Source organism: Doryrhamphus excisus, chromosome 1 (assembly GCF_030265055.1).
Source record: "Doryrhamphus excisus isolate RoL2022-K1 chromosome 1, RoL_Dexc_1.0, whole genome shotgun sequence".
NCBI lineage: Eukaryota > Metazoa > Chordata > Actinopteri > Syngnathiformes > Syngnathidae > Doryrhamphus > Doryrhamphus excisus.
Window position 1 is genome coordinate 22,163,959 of NC_080466.1, and position 24,032 is coordinate 22,187,990.

Genomic DNA, 24,032 nt, shown 5'->3' on the forward strand with positions numbered 1-24,032 from the left:
TGACTTTGCGCCAGTAGGGGGCCCCAAATAAATGCCTCTCAGCAGTCACACAATTATTAAAAATGATACATACACCTCCACTAATACTTTGACCACTCTAGGTGCAGAGTACCCAGTCGCTCCCCTTCAATATTTAAAATAAAGTGTCCCAATTATCAGTTATCAGGATATATTGTGGAGAATTATACTGTCCAGGAAGTTGCATTCCAGACAACTAAAATAACTTCAGTTACAACGTGACGACATAAACCGGACGTGACGTCACCCACACATATATAGTAGTGTATAGTTTTTTTTAAATATTTTCACAATTTAGACAAAAATGACATACAAAAGATACAAATGTTACATAACGGCGTGAGCAACTGATCAATTGACATGACAAGCACAAAGACAAGGCACCCGGAAGTGGAATGTAGCAACCAGGAAGTCCAACCCTGACTACGCGTAGGGTAAATACGTCGGCCGCTGTGCCCGAGTGTCGTTTTCACCGAACTTTTGGCGAAGGACTATATCAATTCCGTTCTTATTTGGCAATCTAAACGACTTAAAAATGGGAGGTGGTGATCTGGTAAGTGTTATCTGGCCTCACACGAAAGACAAAACAGCTTGTGTTATGCTAGTTCTCTATCATGCTAATGCCTACGATGACCTCTTGTTTTTGTAAATGATGATACACCTGGGGTTTTCAAACTTTTCCCACATAGTGAAGGCAATACACATGTATTATTTTGACAAAAATAAAAACGTAGATATATGCTAGCTGTGGGCTTTACTTTGCAAGTCCCTGGTGTATGGTGACGGCGCAGTTCAAAAACAACGCTGTATGTCTTGAATGTCTCCCCATTGTCTTTGCCCCAGAACTTAAAGAAGAGCTGGCACCCCCAGACTATGAAAAACATCGAACGCGTTTGGAAAGCTGAGCAAAAATATGAATCCGAACGCAAGAAGATTGAGGAGCTCCAGAAGGAGTTGAAGAATGAAAGAGCCCGTGAAGAAATTACACGATACGCAGTGGAAACGGGTGCCATCAAGTCCGTTATCAAGATATTTCTCATGTAAAGACACATTTACACCGTCAGTCATGTTGTGACATGTATTTGTTTGTACAATTGACAGAAAGAAGGATGATCGTCTGGACTGGATGTACCAGGGCGCTTGTAATCAGGTGTCCAGAGACGAGTATCTCATGGGACGTCCCATTGACAAGCAGATCACTGATCAATACGAGGAGCCTGAGAGCGGTCCCTCAGCAGAGACTGGCCTTCTGCCTGGCTCCATCTTCAGCCCTGTCACGGCTGCGTCAAGCCTCGATATGGCCGCCAAGATCCGGGAAGACCCTCTCTTTCAAATTCGGTGAGTGATTGTCTCCGTGCTTCCTTGCTGATTATATTTTATTTCAGCAACGTAGGCTTGTGTGTGCTCACACTGACAAGTACGGCAAAACATATGGGAAATTGCAGATATCACCTATCAATCTGTGCTTTCATGTTATGAACAAACGTGGCCAAGACGTGGCTACCGCTCTGCCTGCGTTTCCATTTCTCTGTGGATTTTTCTCACCTTTGCTTCACAAATTATTGTTTGACCATTGAGCATTTTTTTCTGGATTAAAAACACTTTACTAGTACACAAATGTGTCTATTCAAATAATGTTTCATTGTGGTGCACAACTTATAAATATCACTGCTTACTACGACTACCATGTGTAATTTTTCAGACATTCCTCCAAATACAATACAGTACTATTATCTGATGAATTCTCAGCATATATTGATGCTAAATATATTAAACATTTTCATTTCATTTTACATGGGGCAAGTTCGGGCAAGTAGTTCTCACCTTAAGGATTCCCCATGGGCAAGTCATTTTGATTTTTAATGTAGAGCCCTGCATATATCGGATGGCCGCATCGTGGCGCTCGGATTCGCCGAATCGTGACAGGCCGCTATACGACGTCATTTGCAGCGTTTGCAGCGTTGCCTGCGCGTCCAGGTACATTGGAAACATAGTCAAGGAAGTGCCTTTTTATAACGGATAAAATCCGATTTACGCATATACCGGATATAAATCCGATATATGCGTAAAACTGACATTTTCCGGTATACGCATATAACGGATTTCGCCTATATCGGACAAAACCAGTGGGAACAATTGAATCCGATATATCCGAGGTTTACTGTATTTTGTAGCCGATTTATCTGACGCCTGTTGTTTTGATCAATCGAGTAACCGGATAGGTCCTAGACCAGGGGTGGGCAAACTTTTTGACTGGCGGGCCGCATTGATTTAACAAAATTGACGGGGGGCCAGACAGATATTTTACACGTAACAGTCCAGCTGGAATTATTGTATCTGTAAAAGTGTCATGCAATCTGCTTTATGGGCATGAGATCATTTATTTGATGTAAAGTGCGTTATAAATGTTTCATAATAAATGTATTATTATTTATATTATTATTATTTATTATTATTAATTGTATTATTATTATTATTTATATGCTTGTGTCCCTTTTTTCAGGAGCACTTTGTAAATAACAGACCACATCAAATAACAAAATTATTGTATCTGTAAAAGTGTCATGCAATCTGCTATATGTGCACTTTGAGATCATTTATTTGATGTAAAGTGTGTTATATATTTATAATAAGAAGAATAAATTTATTATTATTTTATATTATTATTATTATTTGTTATTATTATTATTATTATTATGTGCTTGTGTCCCTTTTCTCAGGAGCACTTTGTAAATAACAGACCACATCAAATAACAAAATTATTGTATCTGTAAAAGTGTTATGCAATCTGCTATATGTGCACTTTAAGATAATTTATTTGATGTAAAGTACGTTATAAATTTATAATAATTAGAATAAATGTATTATTATTTGATATTATTTTTTATTATTTTATATTATTTTTATTATTATGATGATGTAAAGTGCGTTATAAATTTATAATAATAAGAATAAATTTAGTATTATTTTATATTATTTGTTATTATTATTTTATATTATTATTATTTGTTATTATTATTATTATGTGCCTGTGTCCCTTTTTTCAGGAGCACTTTGTAAACAACAGACCGCATCAAATAACAAAATTATTGTATCTGTAAAAGTGTTATGCAATCTGCTATATGTGCACTTTGAGATCATTTATTTGATGTAAAGTGCATTATAAATTTATAATAATAAGAATAAATGTATTATTTAATATTATTATTATTATTATTATGTGCTTGTGTCCCTTTTTTCACTTTGTAAACAACAGACCGCATCAAATAACGAAATTGATAAAACCGCCAAACCATGAAAATGTCGTCTCAAGCCATGATGCCAGCTTGTATGTTGACTTTAAATGAAATACTTTGGAAAGAACGGGCGGGCCGTATTCAAACACTTGCCGGGCCGGATGTGGCCCCCGGGCCGTAGTTTGCCCACCCCTGCCCTAGACCAAACTTTTTTAAGTGAGGGCCACATACTAATGAAAGCATTAAAGGGTCACTTCAGTTTGTGAACCAAGAGATGTAGATATTAAAAAATATATATATGTGACATACTGTAGGTGAAAAGGCATATTATTAGTATGAACTTCTGTCTTTGCCTCCCCTCCCGTTGTGTTTTTTTGCTTAAATATAATCTCTAAATTTCTTCTCTGAATATTATGACTTTATTCCCATCATATTTGGTTAGATTCTCCGCTTGGCATCTCTGTGTGGAATTTGCATGTTCTCCCCTTGGGGTGTGAATCTCAGTAGACTTGTCCGTGTTGTGGTGTCCCCTTTATAAGGGGGTCTGCATGTTTCTTAACGGCTCTTAACGCAGCATTCTTTACAAATGACGGACGTTTTGTCAAGCTTTCCGCCATTCTTTGAGAATCCGTAGTGTTTCCAAACATACCATTTAAACGTTGCGGGGGGGGGGTTAAATATAGAAACTTCCTCGCTGCTGCTTGCGTGCGAACGTCCATGCTGTTTTACTAGTAGCTGTCTGTGCCTCACGACTTCCGTCCGTATGCAATACAAAACGCAAAGTAATTATGGTGCATTCATTGCACCTGAGGAACAGCATATGGGGGGAAGTTGAACAGTCCAGGGTGTACCCCGCCTCTCGCCCAAAGTCAGCTGGTCCAGCATACCTGCGACCCTACTGAGGATAAGTGCCATGGAAAATAGATGGATGGATGGATGGTATTGTCGTTTTTTTGTAGTTTTCATGTTGAATTGTATTTTCAGAATGTCACGGACCAATAAAAATCACCTGTGTGGTACAAATGGCCCCATGACTGCACTTTGGACACTCTAAATCAGGGGTGGGCAAACTACGGCTCGGGGGCCACATGCAGCCCACCAAGCATTTGAATCCGGCCCACCAGTTGGTTTCTAAGTATTTCAACTTTTAACATACAAACTGGCAACATGACTTGCAAGTCGGATGTCCTATTAAGTAAAAAAACAACAACAACAAAACTGTAAAATTAAATGACATAGTTTGATGTGGTCTGATGTTTAAAGTGCTCCTGAAAAAAGGACATAAGAACATACAGCTGATAGTATAACAGGGGCAGACATTTTTTGCACATGGTTGAATATTTATTCCTTTTAAAGTTGATAATGCCGTTTAAATGCGTGTTTAAGAAAGCTGAATCCTACTGTGTTTGTTTAAACTTGAGACCTGTAATATTTGTTATCATTGTCATTTGCTCATCTAAATTGCGGGTACAAAAGCAGTATCGGCCAAAGCAAAATGGGCCCTCTGCAAAATCGGTATTGCATCGGCCTGAAAAAAAACATATCCCTAATCTTAACCACCCTCAGTCATCCCCATCTTGGCTACATTGTGGACGGAGAGGGACTAGCTGGAGTGGTACTAAATAGGCGAGAGGAGGAAATTGAGACTTATTGTTATTTCATTGTCATTTCATACATTTCCAGTCAGTGTGCAATTCCAGTGATGGATGTGGGACAGCACTACACTGTGGAAACTTGGCGCCCTTGTGTTTTCAGTGTCTGCATTGAAGCGTATCAATGGAAGTGTTGCATTTGAGGTGCAGGCTCAAAACAAATACATCTTGTGTTTGTTTGAAGGAAACGGGAGGAAGAAAAGAAGAGAGAAGTCTTGACAAATCCTGTTAAGATGAAGAAAATCAAAGAAATGGTAAAATTGTCTCATATATACTATCTGTATACTTATGTCATGTCCACTGTATTCTTCTTATCATCGTAATCCCTCACCACAATTTTGCAGCTTCACTGTCATGGTTTTTCAAAATTATGTTTCAAAATTGCATGTGGCCATTCAAAACAATATATGCACATTTCAGCAAAGTTTGGGTATATCCTGCCTAAATGATGCATTTCAAGCATAAAAATGGCTAAATGAAGTAAAATACAAATACAAGGCATTCAGAAGACACATTCCACGATGTTGTGCACCATGTCACTAGGTGTCAGTAATGTTACAATGATGTGACAGAAAGTATATGTTGTGTATGCTTTATTTGTTTTTCTTTTGGCTTTTCCTGATTTCCAAGTCGCCACAGCGGATCTTTTGAGCCGCATACTTATGTCGAAAGGTTTTCTATGTGCTATATCTATGAAAATGTTCATTTTATAAATAAATAAGGATTGTATTTGGTAAATATTAACTTATAACGGTCAGGTCTGGAACCACTTAGCCATGATAAACGAGGGATTACATGACTAAAAAGTACATGGTCGGTCACTTTTGTCGACATCAAAGTTTGAGAGCCAAAGAGGTTGTTTCCATGAGAAATGGGTCCATTTCTGTAAAGCCGAATGTGCAAGCCATGGCTGGTTTGGGCTACGTGGACGTCAGTCAGGCTGTCTGAGGACCATCAACCCAAATGGTTGCCACTGTACAATCCGTCCCACAGTCAAATTTTTCTCATTATAGTCTGGGCTATGTTTGAAGTAACATTTTAACATAATTAGCTGGATGCACTGGTTGTCAAATTGGCGCCAGAGCCATATGGTATTGTACTGAGCAGCCAGGACAGAGACCTTATGATGCAACATGAGTCTTGTGCGATCATAGATGCGTATTTCTCCAGAAAATGTCAGCCAAATTTCAAATAGTGCCACTTCAGACAGCAATAGAGCACATTACCGATGGCGTGACATTTTCCATCTCGTGCAGCTGCGCCAGAATCTTGACAAGAAAGAAAAAAAGAAGAGGAAGAAGGAAAAAGAGAGGAGAAAGGAGAAGAAGCACAGGAGACACTCGAGTTGTAGCTCAGATGAGGGAGATGAGAAAACACACAGGTAAGGTTGTTTCATCATGAAAGTACTATATCCTTGATTGGACCAGCAAAACAAACCTCAACAAACAGGTGCTAAAGATACTGTGTGGATACTGTATGTATACTAGTATACGTACTTGTGATTGAAATAAATGCATATTAAAACTATGCCTTTCAGGTCGCACTCACGGGAAGAAATGTCCACACACACCAAATCTTATTCTCGTCACATTCCAGGCTACGGCCTCCAGGTCAGTAAGAAGCATGAAAGTATGATGTCACGCAGCTCTTATGTTTGCTACTTGCTTTGTACCGTAGCTCCCTGCCGGCAAACACCACCAGTCATCTGCTTTCAATCACACAAGACGCAAGGAGAGGAGTCCAAGCCGATCTCCTCCCAGAAAAAACAGGGACTCTTCTTCCTCACTCCGAAACAACAAGAAAGTGGAGGTCAGAGCTTGCAGCCCACAGAGGGAACACTACCAAAGGCAGCGGAACCACGTGTCCAAGTAAGAGATGAAGATGTTTGCTACTACATGGGATGCTGGTCTTCTGAATCACCTATCTTGTTTTTTTTTCTGCAGGAAACTCTCTGCAGAGGAGCTTGAGCAGAAGAGAAAGGAGATGATGGACCAGGCCAAGCAGAGAGACGAGGACAGGGAGAACAATGTCAGAAGATACAGGAAGCAAGACGAGCAAGAAAAACAGCGGGAACAAAATTCCAAACGTGACCGCCATGCTGGCTTTATCCAGTACGTTTATTGATTTAATTTTGACATGAATTATCAACAATGAAGTGGTTATCCAGTAACACTCGCCTTTCTTTCTGGCAGCGACATGAAGCTGGAAAGCGCTGCCACGTCTTCTCTAGAGGACAGAGTGAAGAGGAATATCCACTCCATTCAAAGGACACCAGCTTCCCTGGACAACTTCATGAAGAGATGAACACACACACACACACACACGTTGGGCATACACATTGACAGAGAGAAGTTCCATGGTGTGTAAACAGGAAATGAAAAGGTTCCATGTCAGTCGCCTGTAAAAATGACTTCACAGAAAACTATTTCTACTGTGTAAACTTTGGAATTATGTTGTTTTATTTTTGCTTTTTATTTTTTAAACTCAAATAGGACTCATTTTTATGTTTGTATCATAAATGTCATGTATACCTGCAAAAAAAAAAACAGTCGGAAAAAAACCCTGAAACATTTGAAACAATCCTAGGTTGTTTGTTGTCTCAAAATGAAAGTACTTTAATTTGGCATTGGCTCGACGTAGTTTCAATTTTGAGGATGCCATTTCATTTTTTGGGTGCTAATCGGATCTGCAGTTACTGTGGGGCCTATTTGGCATCATGTGCATAGCCCTTTATAGAATATAGATTGAGTAGTGCCCATTCCACCAAATCGGTGCCATTTCCTTGTTGTTACTGTCAAAATAAACGTACATTTCCGTCTTTTTTCAACTCACACATACTGAGCCACTCCAAATGTGTACTGGCCCATCTCAGGCAACTTTGTCATTCTTGTATATGTTTCCTGAGCCAAGATGACTCCTTTGAGTAACAGGACTGAGTCAATGGAGGGCTGAACCGCTGTAGGCTTTCTCTCCGCAAGTCATGTTACTGATGGGCTCCTTCCTTCAAACTGAAGGAAGTGTTTATCATGAAAATCACCTGCTTTAGTGACCGACTGGAAATAAAGCCTGCCGTGTCTCGGCCCTCCGTGGTATGAGTATGACACCCCTAGTCTAGATTCCTTGCTTTACACGCCCACTCAAGCTGCTACAGAGCTCCCATGTGCTGAATCGCGTTTCAGAATTTAAGTCGAAGTCAACATAGTGAGAAAACTTATTTACCGCTTGCAGTCAATGCAAGACGCGGTTTTATTGACCGCCGCTCCAAACGGAAAAGTTGTGTTTTGTACTGAAATGCGTCCGCGCGGAAACGGCGGTGAGGCTGCATTAATGTTCTGCACCATAGACCCACGTTTGTCAAAATTGTACCCCAGCCGTGGCGGTGTGATCAAGGAGATCGTCTCCGGTTCTGTAGGAACAGCACAACTTCCGGTCCACCTTCCGGTTCAACTTATCCTGTAGCCAGGAAAGACTGACCTTCAAAATAAAAGACGCACCACGATACTAATTAAAACATGAAATACTGGTGAAAATATTGTGGAAGATCGCAATTTTCTTTATTTTCCCTCATCTGTCAGAGATATTTGCCTTGTTTTGTATGTACATGTTGACAACTTTGCGACACCTAAGACCAATGTGACGGTCGTCAAATACAACATTAAAACATGGTTTGATTATATACTAAATTATACTTACTAAATAACCATTTGGGGAGGCACGGCGGTCGAGTGGTTCGCGCGCAGACCTCACAGCTAGGAGACCAGGGTTCAATTCCACCCTCGGTCATCTCTGTGTGGAGTTTGCATTTCAATCGGTTTTCTCCGGGTACTCCGGTTTCCTCCCACATTCCAAAAACATGCTAGGTTAATTGGCCACTCCAAATTGTCCATAGGTATGAATGTGAGTGTGAATGGTCTGTCTATATGTGCCCTGTGATTGGCTGGCGACCAGTCCAGGATGTACCCCGCCTCTCGCCCCAAGACAGGGGGATAGGTTACAGCACCCCCGCGACCCTCATGAGGAAAAAGCGGTAGAAAATTAATGAATGAATGAATGAATGAAATAACCATTCGTGAGCCCAGGGCTAAAATATTTTTTAAACGGTTGATACAGGAGGAGGAACCGTAGACGAGACTGGCGAAAGTGAAACTATCACTTTAAATTACCACTTTAACACGCGTCAAGCAAACTATGAGATGGTTGTCTTCAACCAATCATATTTGAGCATCCGCTGACGCAGTCGAGCAGTATTGTATGAGTTCAGTGATTCCACTAAATTGTGTAGTCACCCTACACTGGAAACCGGCCGTTCACCAGTGAAGTGTCGTTTGAAGTTTTATTTTGTGACAATTCTACTTCAACGTCTTCACAATGGTAGGAACCCTACACACACAGCAATTTCGTAGGGAGCTAATGTTGAAACGTTAGGGCACTTCTTCCGATATCGAGAGCTGGCTAAGCTAATGGCGAAAACTTTAGCATGTGTTAGCATGAAACAAAACACTGCCCATCATTGGTTTAGTTGTATACATTATTGGTAATATTTGTTATCCTTGTTAAATTAATCACGTTTCTGGCAATGAGTGGAAGGTGTGCTTAGGCTGCTACTCACAACAAGCTATGTCGTGTTAGCTTACCAATACATGGCGTGTTGTCAAACCTAGCTTTATTTCCACGTATTGATGCTACACGTCGCTAAGCTAGGAACAGCGGGACATGATGAACGACTTTTTCTTCATTCATTATTATTTACTTAATGTTTTATTAGTCAGTTATTACTGTCAGTCGGTCACTTACATTCAGCCCTTATCTGCTAATAAGGCAGTTCTGTGTGTTTTATGAGGACTGACGTCAATTATTTGGGTCTACTTCACATTCCCAATTCAATATTCTCAGCATTTAATGTGTCATTTAATGTTTAATATGATTCCCTGACGTGATCGCCTTTTTGTACAGGAGACATTATGTTATCAGATTCAATAACAAATGAATGCCTTCTCCATACAGTCTATTATGTCATACAATGGCGGGGCTGTCATGGCCATGCGGGGCAAGAACTGTGTGGCCATCGCATCGGATCGGAGGTTTGGCATACAGGCTCAGACGGTCACAACGGATTTCCAGAAGATCTTCCCCATGGGTGAGAGGCTCTACATTGGTCTAGCCGGGCTTGCCACAGATGTTCAGACGGTGTAAGTGTGCACAACCTGCCTTTTCTCTTTGCTCCTTCGCTCTCTCTGGCACACGTATCGATTGCTGTCGTTATCCCGCACGTAGATCCCAGAGGCTGAAATTCCGATTGAATCTGTACGAGCTGAAGGAGGGTCGCCAGATCAAACCCAAGACCTTCATGAGCATGGTGTCCAACCTGTTGTATGAAAGAAGGTGAGCGTTCTTCATTGGCATGAAAAGATGCAGACATTTAGAGCATAACCTCGTTTATCGAGGTTAATCAGTGATAAGTGAATTTCCCTCAAGTAGCATTTCTTACTCCTTAAGCAAATATTTTTGTTACAGCACAGAAAACCGCTTTCCGACCTTCTAAGTATGGTTTTTAACATCATTCGAGCCCTCAAGACAGGAAATAACACCCTATAATCGTCTTGACACTCTTGTTATATATACAATGCTGTAGATATAAGATAAAATAAGACCTAAATAAGTGCTGGTGTGGGACACCCTGCGACATTACCTCACATCATTTTTATGCTTTTTAAAAACTGTCAACAGGCCTTACTCAACCGTGAAGCAGCACGATGCATTCATGTATTTTGGACAGCCGTGAAATTTGCAGTGCCAACTGGCGAGGGATGACGGTATTCCCCTTTTTCAGGTTCGGGCCATACTACATCGAGCCCGTCATCGCCGGACTGGATCCGAAAACCTTTGAGCCGTTCATCTGCTCCCTGGATCTGATCGGCTGTCCCATGGTGACGGAGGACTTTGTGGTGAGCGGGACCTGCTCGGAGCAGATGTACGGCATGTGTGAGTCTCTGTGGGAGCCCGACATGGTAAGCGGCACGTCATGTGATGAATCCATGCCACGTCGTCCACACCTGAGTGAAGTATGTGTGTGTTTTGTACACAGGAGCCGGAAGATCTGTTTGAGACCATCTCCCAGGCCATGCTGAATGCAGTCGACCGTGATGCAGTGTCTGGAATGGGTGTTGTAGTACACGTCATGTAAGTATGGCATTAATGTAATTACTTTTCATTGTACTTATTTTACACCCTATTGCCTGCACTATTTGGCATTGCACTACGACTTGTGACTTTGAGCCACTACAGGGCTGTCCAAAGTGGAGCCTAGGGGCCATTTACGGCCCATTATTGGCCTGTAACACAATCCAAAAATTGGATTCAAGAAGGAAACAATACAAATTGATGGGCGTCATCATTCATGCCAGCTTCCCGTTTCTTGTCTTTGGCAGTGAGAAAGATAAGATCACCTCAAGAACACTGAAGGCCAGGATGGATTAAAACCGCACCATCAACTCTGCTTTTGTATGAAAACGCTTGTACTGATTTTTCTTGCCATTGTACAATAAACACTCTGAGGTAAATGTAAGCTGTATGTTTTTGCATTTCAGGCCTTATCGCCCCCCCCCCCCCCCCCCCCCCCCCCCCCGTTCCCAATGACAAATAAATCGGCAAAAAACAAGATAAAACTCCCTTTAATATGCAATGATTCATTTTCAAGTTTTTCCCCCCTAATGTCTGTTGGTAACAAAACAATACTGTATACAAACACAAAATTGCTACATCCATGTAAACAAGATATAAAAAATGAGTCTTACTGTGCTAAAACAAGTATTTGCTGCTGGATTCCCCCTTTTTTAATGCGTCTTTGACCAACCTTCACCAAGCTCACAGGTAATATTCCAAAAGTATTAAAAAATACAATATGGCAACGTAACATTCAAACACCAATTATGTCTTTTTTGTTATAACACGCAGATGTTAAGTTCAGTGGTTTGGTGGAGGCTCGTGTGCACGTCAGCCATGCATCTTTGACAACTGCATTCATTTACGTAATACATCAACGACACAATCATCTCCTGTGAGTCCAAATCGTCAGCAGCGGGGGTGGATTTTCTCTCCGTACGACAGGAAAGTGAACACCATGCAGTCTTGCTTGTGTGGACTAAGAACATGAGTAGAAAAGGTGAGAGGGGCGTGCTGAGACTGTGGAAGCGTTCAAGGCATTTGTTATTGAGACACTTTTCTGTGCTGGCGAGAGAATTGTGAAGTTGGGTGAGGGAAGAGTAACGGCTAAAACAAAAACCATAGAAAACCAAGGAGGGTTACTGTCATTCCTCTCAGTCGAGTGGTGAAGTGTCTATGACAAGATATTGGACATGAATTCGTAGAAGCGCTTGGAATACTGCTCCGGGTTCACGGTTGAGATCTCGGCCCCCGCCTGAAGAACAAAAAGTTGAACAAAATATGAGCGAATTTCCACAATTCCTCATTTATCAATGCAGTATTTTGGTAGTTACATAAAAAAACCTGTTTATGACCTTCTAAATACACATAGATTTTGGCCTCCTGAGTCAGGACCATGCAGTGGTTAACTTAGGGTTACTGGTTTCATTTTATGCAGCATCATTATGTCATTTTTCCGGGCCTGCAGCTGTCAAGAAACCATGGGGACCAAAAAAGGGGCAAAAAATGCCACTTTTACAAATACTGCATTCTAATTTCTAGATTTTGTCTTGGGGAAAAAAAAAGTCATTAACAACGACGACCAATCAAAAGGAAGGCACCTGACACCATGCTAAATTATGAATTATTACATAATATTACCAGTTTATTCTTGAAAAATATATTTTTTTATGTTAGAATAGAATAGTCTTAAAATAACAGCTTGTTTTCTGTTATGTTTCAACTATTTCAACCTTCTTGTTCTGGTAAATGTTCTTCTCATAAAAATAGGACTTTGCCATATTTGACTTTATTCTCATAACATTCCAATTTCTTCTAAATATTACAAATGTTTTTTTTGTGAACGTGTCTTATCTATTTTTGACTTTATTCTTGTACAATTACTGCAGATTTTTCATTTATTTCTGTTCCTTTGTAGTTTTCTTGTTAAATTGTATTTTTAGAATGGATAATAAGCAGAATGTCACAGGAATTGAACCACCACAGGGGGGCGCCAAATAAGGGGCGTTCATTTTCATTGGTAAAACAGTCAGAGAAAAGATGCGTTTAAAGTCCTGCTAGACAGCCTACGTGTCCATGTTGATGTTGGAAGAAAAGGCGTAGCAGGACTTGATACAGAAACTTGACACTCACCCCGTGTTTCACAGTTTTGGCAGCATGTGCAGCTTTTTTCTTCGCATCATAATGTGTGAGGATGTCGATGATGGCCATGAAGTACACCTCCTTCTTGGCAGCACCTAGCCAAGACAGGTGAAGAGAAAGGTCTGTGAAAGGCGTGGACGAAGAGGCTACGCTATTCTCACCATCATGGCTCTTTATTGCGTAAACATCAACAGAAGGGTCAAAGTCCCCGGGGCCAAAGAAGCCTCCGCAGTTCAGGGGGTTTCCTGGGCTGTCCGGAGGTGTGCCGAACGAGCCGGTGAGCACGCCGGCGCCCATCCCATCGGTCTCGAACTCTTCTTCCTCCACAGCACCCTCCACATCCATCTCCTCCTGCTCCGCTCGATCCACATCGTGGATCCCCACGAGAAGACTGTAGTCCATGATCTTCAGAGTGGCCAAGAACTGAAACATACAACAATCCACCAGGTTCCACTCAGGGTCCTCCCAAAAACGCCTTCTCACGTTTTCTCAAAAATATATGAATAAATCCTGATGACTGTGGTTGACACAAATATGCTAATTTGAGCATGTTTATGTTGTTTTTTTGAAGAAGATGCATTCAAAGACGTGAGATGTCATCTTCTCCACTGGTCTCCAGGTGTCAGTAATGTTCCTGTAATGTTGGGTGAGACAGGCAGCTTTGGATGATCACAATAATCCCTGACAGGCTACTGTTCTACTCTACGGCCGTAACCATGCCAAGCTAACTCAACTCTGGGTTGCCAACTCTGCCAATTCCTGGTCAACACTGGAACCTATTTACAGCGGCACACCAGTCTCATTTACCCTCAATGGGGCTACGATATTACGGAATATACGGAATATGGGTGGTATTTCATGTCTAGTGGCCTCTAATAATGATAAACATATTTAGGTTATACACAGCTTTTCTATTCAATTTACAAATAAGGAATCCTACTTTGAACCAATTATCTTATATATATACACATGCACACACATATTACATATATACATGCATATATACACATATATACATACACACATATATATACATATGTATATACACATATATATACACACACACACATACATGCACACATATATATATATATATAATACTAGTCCTAAAAAAATGAGCATATTGTGATAAAATTCATTATTTTCTGTAATGTACTGATCAACATTAGACTTTCATATATTTTAGCTTCATTAGGACTACGTTATGCTAGCCATAGCATTTCAGTATGTGGAATCAAACTATGGAATGGATTGAGTAAGGAAATCAAACAATGCACAACGATGAGCCAATTCAAGAAACAATACAAGCAGTTGATGTTTGCTAAATACAAGGATGAAGAGTCTTGAACCAGTCATGATGTGCTATATATATCACTATATTGACATGCACTATGGTACCCATTATGTCATTGGATGCTCATATCACCTCCTACTTCGGTATGTAACAAAAAAATAATTCATTTTCATTCATTATTTAAAAAAAAAAACTTAAATTATATTAGGAAAGCAGGAAGTGAACAAATGTAACAGTTACTGATTGTAAAAGTACCAGATGGAGGGGTAGAATTTAATAAGCTTTGCTTCTTCCTACTCCTTTTGGACATGTGGAACTGTGAACTGATTATGGGATGGACTCGATTGTAATCTGATGCATGTTCAAATGAAATAAAACCATTACCATTACACACAACCGAAGTAGTTCAAGCCTTTTATTGTTTTAATATTGACGATTTTGGCAAAAAAGTAAAGAAAAAGCAAAAATCCCCATCTCAATAAATGAGCATATTCCATCCGACCAATAAAAGAAAAGTGTTTTTAATGCAAAAAAACGTCAGCCTTCAAATAATTATGTTCAGTTATGCACTCAATACTTGGTCGGGAATCCTTTTGCAGAAACGACTGCTTCAATGCTGCATGGCATGGAGGCCATCAGCCTGCAGCACTGCTGGCGTTATGGAGGCCCAGGATGCTTCCATAGCAGCCTTAAGCTCATCCAGTGTTGGGTCTGGCGACTCCCAATTCCTCGTCACAATATGGGGTTCAGGTCAGGGGGTTGCCAGATCATGGTCACCTGTGCTTTTGGCACTGTGAGCGGGTGCCAGGTTGTGCTGAAAAATGAAATCTTCATCTCCATAAAGCTTTTCAGCAGATGGAAGCACATTTCCTTCTCCCCAGTCTTCCTCCACACTCTGGCACCTTGATTTCCAAATGACATGCAAAATTTGCTTTCATCCGAAAAAAGTACTTTGGCCCACTGAGCAACAGTCCAGTGCTGCTTCTCTGTAGTCCGGGTCAGGCGCCTCTGCCGCTGTTTCTGGTTCAAAAGTGGCTTGACCTGGGGAATGGGCCATCCCTAGCCCATTTCCTGCACACGCCTGTCTTGGGGGTCCTGGATGTTTCTACCCAGACTCAGGTCCCCCGAGGTCTGGAATCGGAACAGCCTATTCGCTCAGAAATGTCTTTCCGGGTCTTACCCTCTTGCTTGAGGATGTCGATGATGGCCTTCTGGACAGCCGGGTCCAGTCCAGACAATCAGGTCGGCAGTCTTACCCATGATTGCGGTTTTGAGTCATGAACCAGGCTGGGAGTTTTTAAAAGCCTCAGGAATCTTTTGTAGGTGTTTAGAGGTCATTTGTGGATTCAGGTTAATAGCTCGTTTAGATGACCTTTTCATGATATGCTCATTTTGAGATGGGGATCTTTGGTTTGTCTTTACTTTTTTGCCAAAATCATCAATATTAAAACAATAAGGCTTGAACTACTTCAGTTGTGTGTAATGAATCCAAAATATAGGAAAGGCTAATGTTTATCAGAACAGTGCAGAAAAGAATGAATTTTATCACAATATGCTCATTTTTTGAGAAGGACTAGTACACACACAGACATCAACATAATAGCAGGGGGGTTCGAACAATGCTACGCGTATGCTGTACATTTTATTGTATTTATTGTAAATGGTGAATGAGAAGTGTTTTCTGTGGGTCAAAACACAGGTTTCTGGAGCAATATAGTAAAGAAATATCTATTTTTGTGAATTTGCATGGCTGTGAATGTCGAACCGTGACGGTGCGGGGATCCACTGCAGAACAGAAAATAATGTTACCTCGACATCACGTTTTAACTTCTCCAAAAAGTATTTCTTGTTGTCGTCTCCTATTTGCAGCTTATGGCCTTCATTGAGGAAGTCGTTGTCTTTAAAAGTGGGGAGCTCTTTGGCCTGAGCAGAGTGGAAAATGTCAGGACACGGCTTATTTACATAACATGATTCAAATGTCATAACAATAAACCCGTCAATACGTCGTTAACACAAAGTAGTGGCACAGAAAATAAGTCAACTAAGGCCGTTTATTTTTGTCTTTTGTCATACCTTCTCCTTGTCGCTGGCTTCCCTTGAGACCGTAGAACCCTAGAAGAGGAACATCCCAGTATAAATAGAAAGGAGATGAATAATTGGATGCTTGAATGGTGTGATGGATGATGGGACACACCAGTCATACTAGTTAGGACAGCTCTAGTCTAGTTCATGCTCAAAGACTAGGGGGGACACACACCAGTCATACTAGGTAGGACAGCTCTAGTCTAGTTCATGCTCAAAGACTAGGGGGGACACACACCAGTCAGACTAGGTAGGACAGCTCTAGTCTAGTTCATGCTCAAAGACCAGGGGGGACACACCAGTCAGACTAGGTAGGACAGCTCTAGTCTAGTTCATGCTCAAAGACTAGGCGGGACACACACCAGTCAGACTAGGTAGGACAGCTCTAGTCTAGTTCATGCTCAAAGACCAGGGGGGGGACACACCAGTCATACTAGTTAGGACAGCTCCAGTCTAGTTCATGCTCAAAGACCAGGGGGGACACACCAGTCAGACTAGGTAGGACAGCTCTAGTCTAGTTCATTCTAGAACAGCTGTCCTATCAGCTCTCACAATGTTTTGTCACCAACTGCTGACCTTTCCTTCGGTCTACCTGTTCCAGGTCTGCTACGTAGTACACCAGTGGTTTCTTTCTTGGTCAGGACATCATTCCAAATAGTGATACTGGTCGTGTCCAATGTTTGTGCTATGCTTCTGATTGGTCCATCTTCTCTCAGATTCACGTTTCCCAGCCATACACAGCTGTCTGGCTTTCATGTTGTTTTCACCTCTAAATGCATTCTACACAGGCAAAAACTATCCTAAAACTGACTGCCGATCTAAAACTGACTGTAGACATTCAGTACTTTTCCTCACAAATTCATCTTTTGCTGTCGTTTTCAGTGTAAACGACAATACTCTTCCAATACTGTGTGGATGATTGAAAACGTGACATGTCGCTCCCGTGTAACTTCTTGATGGACCCCAGCTATCCATCTAGACATCAGACAGGCGTGTGACCCAAATCTACACAATCGGCTGACCTATTACTGCTGCATTAGACGGATCACGCAGACACACATTGGCCCGCTGGCAGAAATACCTTCAGGTCATATTTGCGATGCACAGTGAGGTGATGACTGAATACATTCCGGGTCACGACCATGTATGTCTCCACCCCGTCCACTGTTAACCTGTACATGCCCAGGAACTGAGGGAGCAGTGTGTTGCCATGACATTCCACTATGAACTGAAGGACAGACACAAAGAGGGAAAAAAGAAATATCACTACATGTGTCAACAAAGTATTGTACAACAGAATAAATATTGAAGTGTGAGAATTCCACCTGGTGATATTTTTTCAAGATGTTGTGCATCTCAGCGATATCCTCACTAGAGACAGTTTTGATTACAAATCGGTGGTCATAGCTGGAGAGGAAGCGGTTGCCAAAGCGACCCTGGGAGTCGCTGTTGAGCGGCGCACTCCGTGTCAGGGAGTTCTGCAAGTGGACAAAAAACATCAGAATACATCAAGGACTATTCTGATTCTCATTCAATCGCAGTACTACTTCTCATTATGATGAGCTTACCTGGTAGTCCTGGTCATCGATGCAAAACCTCTCTCTCAGGTTCCGGAACACCATGGGACAATATTCTTTGAACTTAAAGCGACTAGGAAGGTTTTCTCTGCGAAGGGAGAGTCACACAGTCAAGCGCCATTTGTTTGACCTTTGCTCCTTTTGGATGAGCGCATGATTGTATATCAGACATTCACACTTTCACGAGGAAGCAACACTGCAACGCTTTGGTTCACACAAGTACACACACCGGACACACCTGCACAAGCGAATGACATCCAAGACAAGAGCTGCGTCAAACACAATAATGGCTACCCTTGATGGTCACTGAGCTATACATGAAACACTACGTTTACTATGGGGGTGGAACCATCTCGTCTATGTCGACCAGCCCATCAAGTCTCGGTCCACTATGTTCATTATTAGTGTGAAGCAAAGAGTGTTTGGTTCGGATCTCAAACTGGGATGCCAAACTCGTTTTCATTGCGGACCAGTTACGGCTGCCTTCAGAGGGCCATGTGTAACTATAATAAATAAATATATAAACATACCCTCATAATATTATTACACGAATGCCTACGCATTTGATGATCATATTCGATAACAAATGGATGGATAAGTTGCTTTGAAATGGAAAGTGAAGGGAGAATGAGAACATAAACATGATTGGAATAGCTTGTTGTATGATTAGATAATATTCAAGTTTAGAAGAACTACTGCACTGCATGCAGTGTCATTTTTCGGGTCAAAATTAAAGGGGACCTATAATGTTTATTTTCAGGCCTTTGTATTGAATTGTAGGCGGCACGGCGGTCTGGTGATTAGTGCGCAGACCTCACAGCTAGGAGACCAGGGTTCGGTCCCCGCCCTCGGCCATCTCTGTGTGGAGTTTGCATGATCTCCCCGTGCATGCGTGGGTTTTCTCCGCGTACTCCGGTTTCCTCCCACATTCCAAAAACATGCTAGGTTAATTGGCCACTCCAAATTGTCCATAGGTATGAATGTGAGTGTGAATGGTTGTTTGTCTATATGTGCCCTGTGATTGGCTGGCGACCAGTCCAGGGTGTACCCCGCCTCTCGCCCGAAGACAGCTGGGATAGACTCCAGCACCCCCCGCGACCCTCGTGAGGAAAAAGCGGTAGAAAATGAATGAATGAATGAATGTATTGAATTGTAGACTCCTGTAGAGCAGCTACACACAATAACCCGCACAAAAAGCTTTCTTGATCTTCCAGACTCTACACCTGTCCCTGCAGTGTTTCCATGCTTTTGCTGCCTCTTATTTTAGCTTTACCTCACACCGGAATTGTTTTTTTTCCTGGTATCCATTACTCAAGGAAGTATGGGTTGTAGTGATGTCAGTAGAACTTCGTGAGCCATTCAAATCTGCTTTCAGGCTCACTTCCAAGTGCACAAACCTCATTATCTGACATGTTGGCATCCTTCAACACGAGAACACATAGAAACATTGTAACGTCATTTATGGGTCAGACAAGCATAACAGGTCCCCTTGAAAGAATATTTAGAAGGAAAAAGGTGAAGTGCATTATTGACACGTTATACCCAGGATTTTGCGGGCCATATAAAATATGAACCAAATACCGTTGGTGGTTTGGGCTGCAAAGGGGCAAATATGTCAATCTTGAGTCAAAGCTAATATGTGTGAAATTCTTGTTTTGCCTCGTAGGTCTGCTTTCATGGATGACAACGCATGAAACAGTCACACACTTTAATATGAAATACATTATGACATAATCCTGTTAGAAAGGCCAGTCTTTATGGTGAGAATGTTAAAGGACCTACTTGTTAAATAGGTGGTTGTCCACTTTGATTTTGCTGTAGGCTTTAAAATCATCCGGCATCAGCATTACTGGAACAGGCACATTACTTAACTCATTAACCTGAAGGAGGGGGAAAGCAGTTGATCAGAGAAAATACCATCCACAACATAAAATACAGAAAAAACATTCAGATGGGTGCAACCATCACTGCCAAATCTGTCCACGCGTTTGCCAGCAGCAATCATTAACTGGCTTCAAGTTGTGCAGGGGCGTCAAACGGCAGATGGCTGTGCTCAAGTCTCTTCTTGATGCTGTACTTTTTAATATGAATTATCTAATAATCACTGTAATCTTTCTAAATGATTGGTTGTGTGCCAATATGATAAAGGTATATTTAATTGCATTCACAACCCCGTCCATTGGCAAATTTTTGATCAAGTCCTTTTTTTTTTTATTGTGGGAAAACTGGCCCTTTTGTCTTTTTAATTGCCATAAATTCCCAAGAGGAAGTTCTTATCACGTGTTTTGCATCATTAAGGTAGGTGTTTCATGAACTCCTGTTGGTCTATGTTGTGTAAGATAGGACGTAAATGTCGAGCTAAATTATTGTAGAGTACAGTAATCCCTCGTTTATCACGGTTAATTGATGCCAGCCCCGCTCATGATAAGTGATAAGTGAAGTAGGATTTCTTATTTCTAAATTTAATATTTTCATAGTCAGAAGACCTTTTTATGACCTCCTGAATAAGTTATTTAACATTACTTGAGCCCTCTCCACATGAAATAACACCCCCATAGTAGAAATACTAAGAGAAATATATATATAAATAAAATAACATGACTTCTTGATCTTTCACTTACAGTTTCGTACAGTACTTCCTGCAGAAGCTATTATCTCATCAATGTAACATTAGTGACACCTGGTGACCAGTGTAGAATACATACACATACTGAGTCTTCTGAATGCTCCATATTTGTAATCTAATTCATTGAGCAATTTTTATTACATTTGTAAATATTTAATATGCTTAAATATGATTTTTGGAACAATAGGCTGTATTCAACCATGAAACAAGTTCAGCCTTGAAATTCAAAGCGCCAAGTAGCGAGGTGCTACTGTACTTGAAATTGTTGTAATGTACAGTAGAGCCTGAATGCAGCAGCATAGCCCAGGCCAGAGCAGAGTGGCCTATAGCGTAACCTTGTGAAAAGCAGAATAAATGCTGGCTGTCCTCCCCTGCTATGCTTTGCATTCATCGAAAGGTTGCACAGTTTTGCACTGGCATGATGTCACACTATTTACGTTGGTAACACTACATTGCTATGCCGCCTACATACACTGCGGTGCGGTAAACACAAGCCAAATTAGGGTGTGTTGCTCCAATCTGTTCTTTGGCGAGCAGAAATGAAGTGTACTGCTGGGTGGGAACACAAAACGCTTGCGGAAGCGGAGGAGCGCCATTTAGAAGCATCACACAATCTGAAAAATTCATGAAACAAGACTGACTGAGCAGAGCAATGAAATGCAAACATCCCTTCAGTATGTGGATGGGTTTTTATCACTAAGATAAAAATGAAGTTATCTGAGATTTCTGAGGATTTGCTAGCGCTATCCACAAGCTCACCAACACCGTCTTTGAGCTTCAGGCACTGTTAAAAACGCATCTAACGGCCTGATAAAAGGAGGAAGGCTTGTCTGTCTGATGGCTTCCCGCCCACATCACAAATCTGAGTTGCCTGTGAGCTGCACCCACACACCCCCTGCCAAAGTTCACCCACTGAAGAACACAAACGCAGCAAAAAATTACCATTCTATCTATGTTTGAATGCAATAAATGGGCTAACAAATATGCAGCTTCTTGCAGAAATATGTCAGTCACAGCATTCAACTATGTGTGAAATCTCAACATTTGACAAAAAAAACACTATCTGTGAAGCTCGACGTCATGAACATGTGGGCGCGACCGTGATAAGTGAAGTAGGACTCCTTATTTATATATGAAATATCTTTGCAGTTCGACAATAAAATCCTGTTTGCGACCTCTAGATGTGGTTTTTAACATCATTAGAACCCTCTAGACAGGAAATAACACCCCCTATAGTTCACAGTCCTATTAATCAATACATTAGATATAATAAAGAGTAAATAAGACGTAAATACACTCATGCATCACCATAGGGAGAGATCTTGGTTGCTTTTTTACCTCCAGTTTGTGTACAGTAAATTCTGTGGTGGCGATTGTCGAAATCATTTGATTGCCTAACATTTGTGTTTTAATCCTACTTAAACATGCTTAATTTTTAAACTAATAATGGGCCGTATTCAACCACAAAACAGCAATGATTATTTAATATATTTGTATGAAAAGCGTGATAGCGTCAATTTGCGAAATTCAAAGAGCAAAGTGGCAAGGGATTACGGTGTTTAGAAATTATTACCAATTTACGATGAAAAAAATTCCTATTTTCAGTGGGGGGATAATATATATATATATATATATATATATATATATATATATATATATATATATATATATATATATATGCAATCAAACGATTGTGACAATTGCCACCGCAGATTTTACTGTACAGAAACTGGAGGTAAAAAAGCAACAAAGAACTCCCTATGCTGATGTATGAGTGTATTAAGTCTTATTTTCTCTTATTATATCTTATGTATTGATTAATATGACTGTGAAGTTACCTATAGGGGTGTTATTACATACATACATTATATATATATCTATATCTATATATATAGATAGATATAGATATATCATGCCCTGTCATCCGGCCTGAACCAGAAGTTTAATAAATAATATTGGTGTGTGTCCACACTTCACATCCTCAGTTGGCCTGCTTGGTCTGGTCCTGGATTTGGTGGACTGTGTTTACACTTGACCAGCAGAGCGAACAGACTCGAGTTCGTTTGTGTGAGCGCACCCCGAGTGCCTCCCATCTGCAGAAGCAGGGCTGAAACCTGCTACTCCAGCTGCGGGTCACACCCCTTCCACCGTGTCTCAGCTTGGCTCCACAATACAACACGTTACCACACGTATGACTACACACGTGCTTGGATATCGCACGCACACGCGCGCGCGCACACACACTCACACACACACACACACACACACACACACACACACACACGTAGCATACATGCTAACATATGAACAACACCAACTGTGTTTTGACAGACATGCTAACAGACGAGCTAAATCAAAACACATAAGGTAAACACTCGGGAGTCGACATAAATACATTAAGGAAAAACAGTAGTTACCGTGTGATTCACACCCCACATTAAAACGCTGAGGATGGGCTCGCTTGCACGGAACAATTTGAATTTCTGCCCTATAAAATGCTTCTTTTTCGTCTTGGTTTTGCTAGCGCTGACAGGCGCTGCGCTGGTGCAGTTGGCTGACATTTCTCGTGCTGTATTCACTGTCGTTCACAGTCTAAACGCCACCGTGAAAATAAGAAAGTCGTGTGATTTAAAAAAATTATAAGTGCATTGTGCTCGTCCTCCGACTCGAAGCTAGAGTTCTCTGGGGTGGCTGTCCGGTCGGGAGTCAGGGGTTGCCGAGCATTTTGCGCCGTCACCTCCCTTCCTCCTCCCCAACAGGCCGCGGCGAATCCACGGAGCAGCTAGCCGGCCATCGGGCTACAGCACGGTCCGTCCCTTAAAAGTCGAATATTAGTCCAGCAGCTCTTATTTCCGCCTCCTCTTATTTATAGAACACTGCCGATGTGACACAGTTTCACATGGACTCCGGTAATTCCATCCTGATGCGCCTAAAATTGTTGTCAGTCATCACCAACCAGAGTTGGACGTCTCCTCAAGATGGCGTCTTGCTGCACTTCAAAGTCAACAGCGCCCTCCTTTGGCCTCTCGTTGAATTACAGCCTCGCCCACCTTAGCACCTGAATCACCTGGGACGGCTGTGTCCATGTGTCCACTAACCCCCAGTAAAAGGTGGAAAACTACCAAAAACGTGCAATGTAATGAAAGCTGAAATGTAAATACTATTACTAATAATATGCTTTGTCATCACAAATCTAACATGCGGATATACTCATGGGAATAGACATTTTTGTCCTGTCAGGTC

The 24,032-nt window shown here is 41.4% G+C and overlaps 3 protein-coding genes across 3 annotated transcripts; 2 read left to right on the forward strand and 1 right to left on the reverse strand.

Moving 5' to 3' along the window:
* The first annotated feature begins 405 nt into the window (after positions 1-405).
* cwc25 (CWC25 spliceosome associated protein homolog) lies at positions 406-7,737 on the forward strand. Its single transcript, XM_058076218.1, has 9 exons — positions 406-571; positions 862-1,034; positions 1,120-1,356; positions 5,091-5,160; positions 6,163-6,287; positions 6,444-6,516; positions 6,584-6,774; positions 6,850-7,017; positions 7,099-7,737. The coding sequence occupies exons 1-9, from the start codon at positions 554-556 to the stop codon at positions 7,208-7,210; spliced, it is 1,167 nt and encodes a 388-aa protein (XP_057932201.1). The 5' UTR covers positions 406-553; the 3' UTR covers positions 7,211-7,737.
* A 1,372-nt stretch (positions 7,738-9,109) lies between these two features.
* On the forward strand, positions 9,110-11,466 carry psmb3 (proteasome 20S subunit beta 3). Its single transcript, XM_058076231.1, has 6 exons — positions 9,110-9,277; positions 9,911-10,095; positions 10,181-10,288; positions 10,737-10,914; positions 10,992-11,086; positions 11,335-11,466. Exons 1-6 carry the CDS (start codon positions 9,275-9,277, stop codon positions 11,381-11,383), a joined length of 618 nt encoding a protein of 205 aa, XP_057932214.1. The 5' UTR covers positions 9,110-9,274; the 3' UTR covers positions 11,384-11,466.
* Positions 11,467-11,557: 91 nt separating this feature from the next.
* Positions 11,558-23,808, reverse strand: LOC131131492 (phosphatidylinositol 5-phosphate 4-kinase type-2 beta). The gene is made up of 10 exons (XM_058076242.1): positions 23,207-23,808; positions 19,946-20,043; positions 18,155-18,251; positions 17,912-18,064; positions 17,668-17,814; positions 16,578-16,616; positions 16,314-16,427; positions 13,372-13,633; positions 13,202-13,305; positions 11,558-12,323 (listed from the first exon to the last, which is right to left on the reverse strand). The coding sequence occupies exons 1-10, from the start codon at positions 23,348-23,350 to the stop codon at positions 12,243-12,245; spliced, it is 1,239 nt and encodes a 412-aa protein (XP_057932225.1). The 5' UTR covers positions 23,351-23,808; the 3' UTR covers positions 11,558-12,242.
* Between the last annotated feature and the right edge of the window lie 224 nt (positions 23,809-24,032).

Coding starts and splice junctions, on each gene's coding strand:
- psmb3 (XM_058076231.1), top strand. Junction 10,289..10,736: donor AACCTGTTGTATGAAAGAAG/GTGAGCGTTCTT, acceptor CCCCTTTTTCAG/GTTCGGGCCATACTACATCG. Junction 10,915..10,991: donor CTCTGTGGGAGCCCGACATG/GTAAGCGGCACG, acceptor TTTTGTACACAG/GAGCCGGAAGATCTGTTTGA.
- cwc25 (XM_058076218.1), top strand. Junction 6,517..6,583: donor TTCCAGGCTACGGCCTCCAG/GTCAGTAAGAAG, acceptor TTTGTACCGTAG/CTCCCTGCCGGCAAACACCA. Junction 6,775..6,849: donor CAGCGGAACCACGTGTCCAA/GTAAGAGATGAA, acceptor TTTTTTCTGCAG/GAAACTCTCTGCAGAGGAGC.
- LOC131131492 (XM_058076242.1), bottom strand. CDS start 23,350: ATGTCAGCCAACTGCACCAGCGCAGCGCCTGTCAGCGCTAGCAAAACC. Junction 20,044..23,206: donor TGTGGGGTGTGAATCACACG/GTAACTACTGTT, acceptor CCCCTCCTTCAG/GTTAATGAGTTAAGTAATGT. Junction 18,252..19,945: donor GACAACCACCTATTTAACAA/GTAGGTCCTTTA, acceptor CTCCCTTCGCAG/AGAAAACCTTCCTAGTCGCT.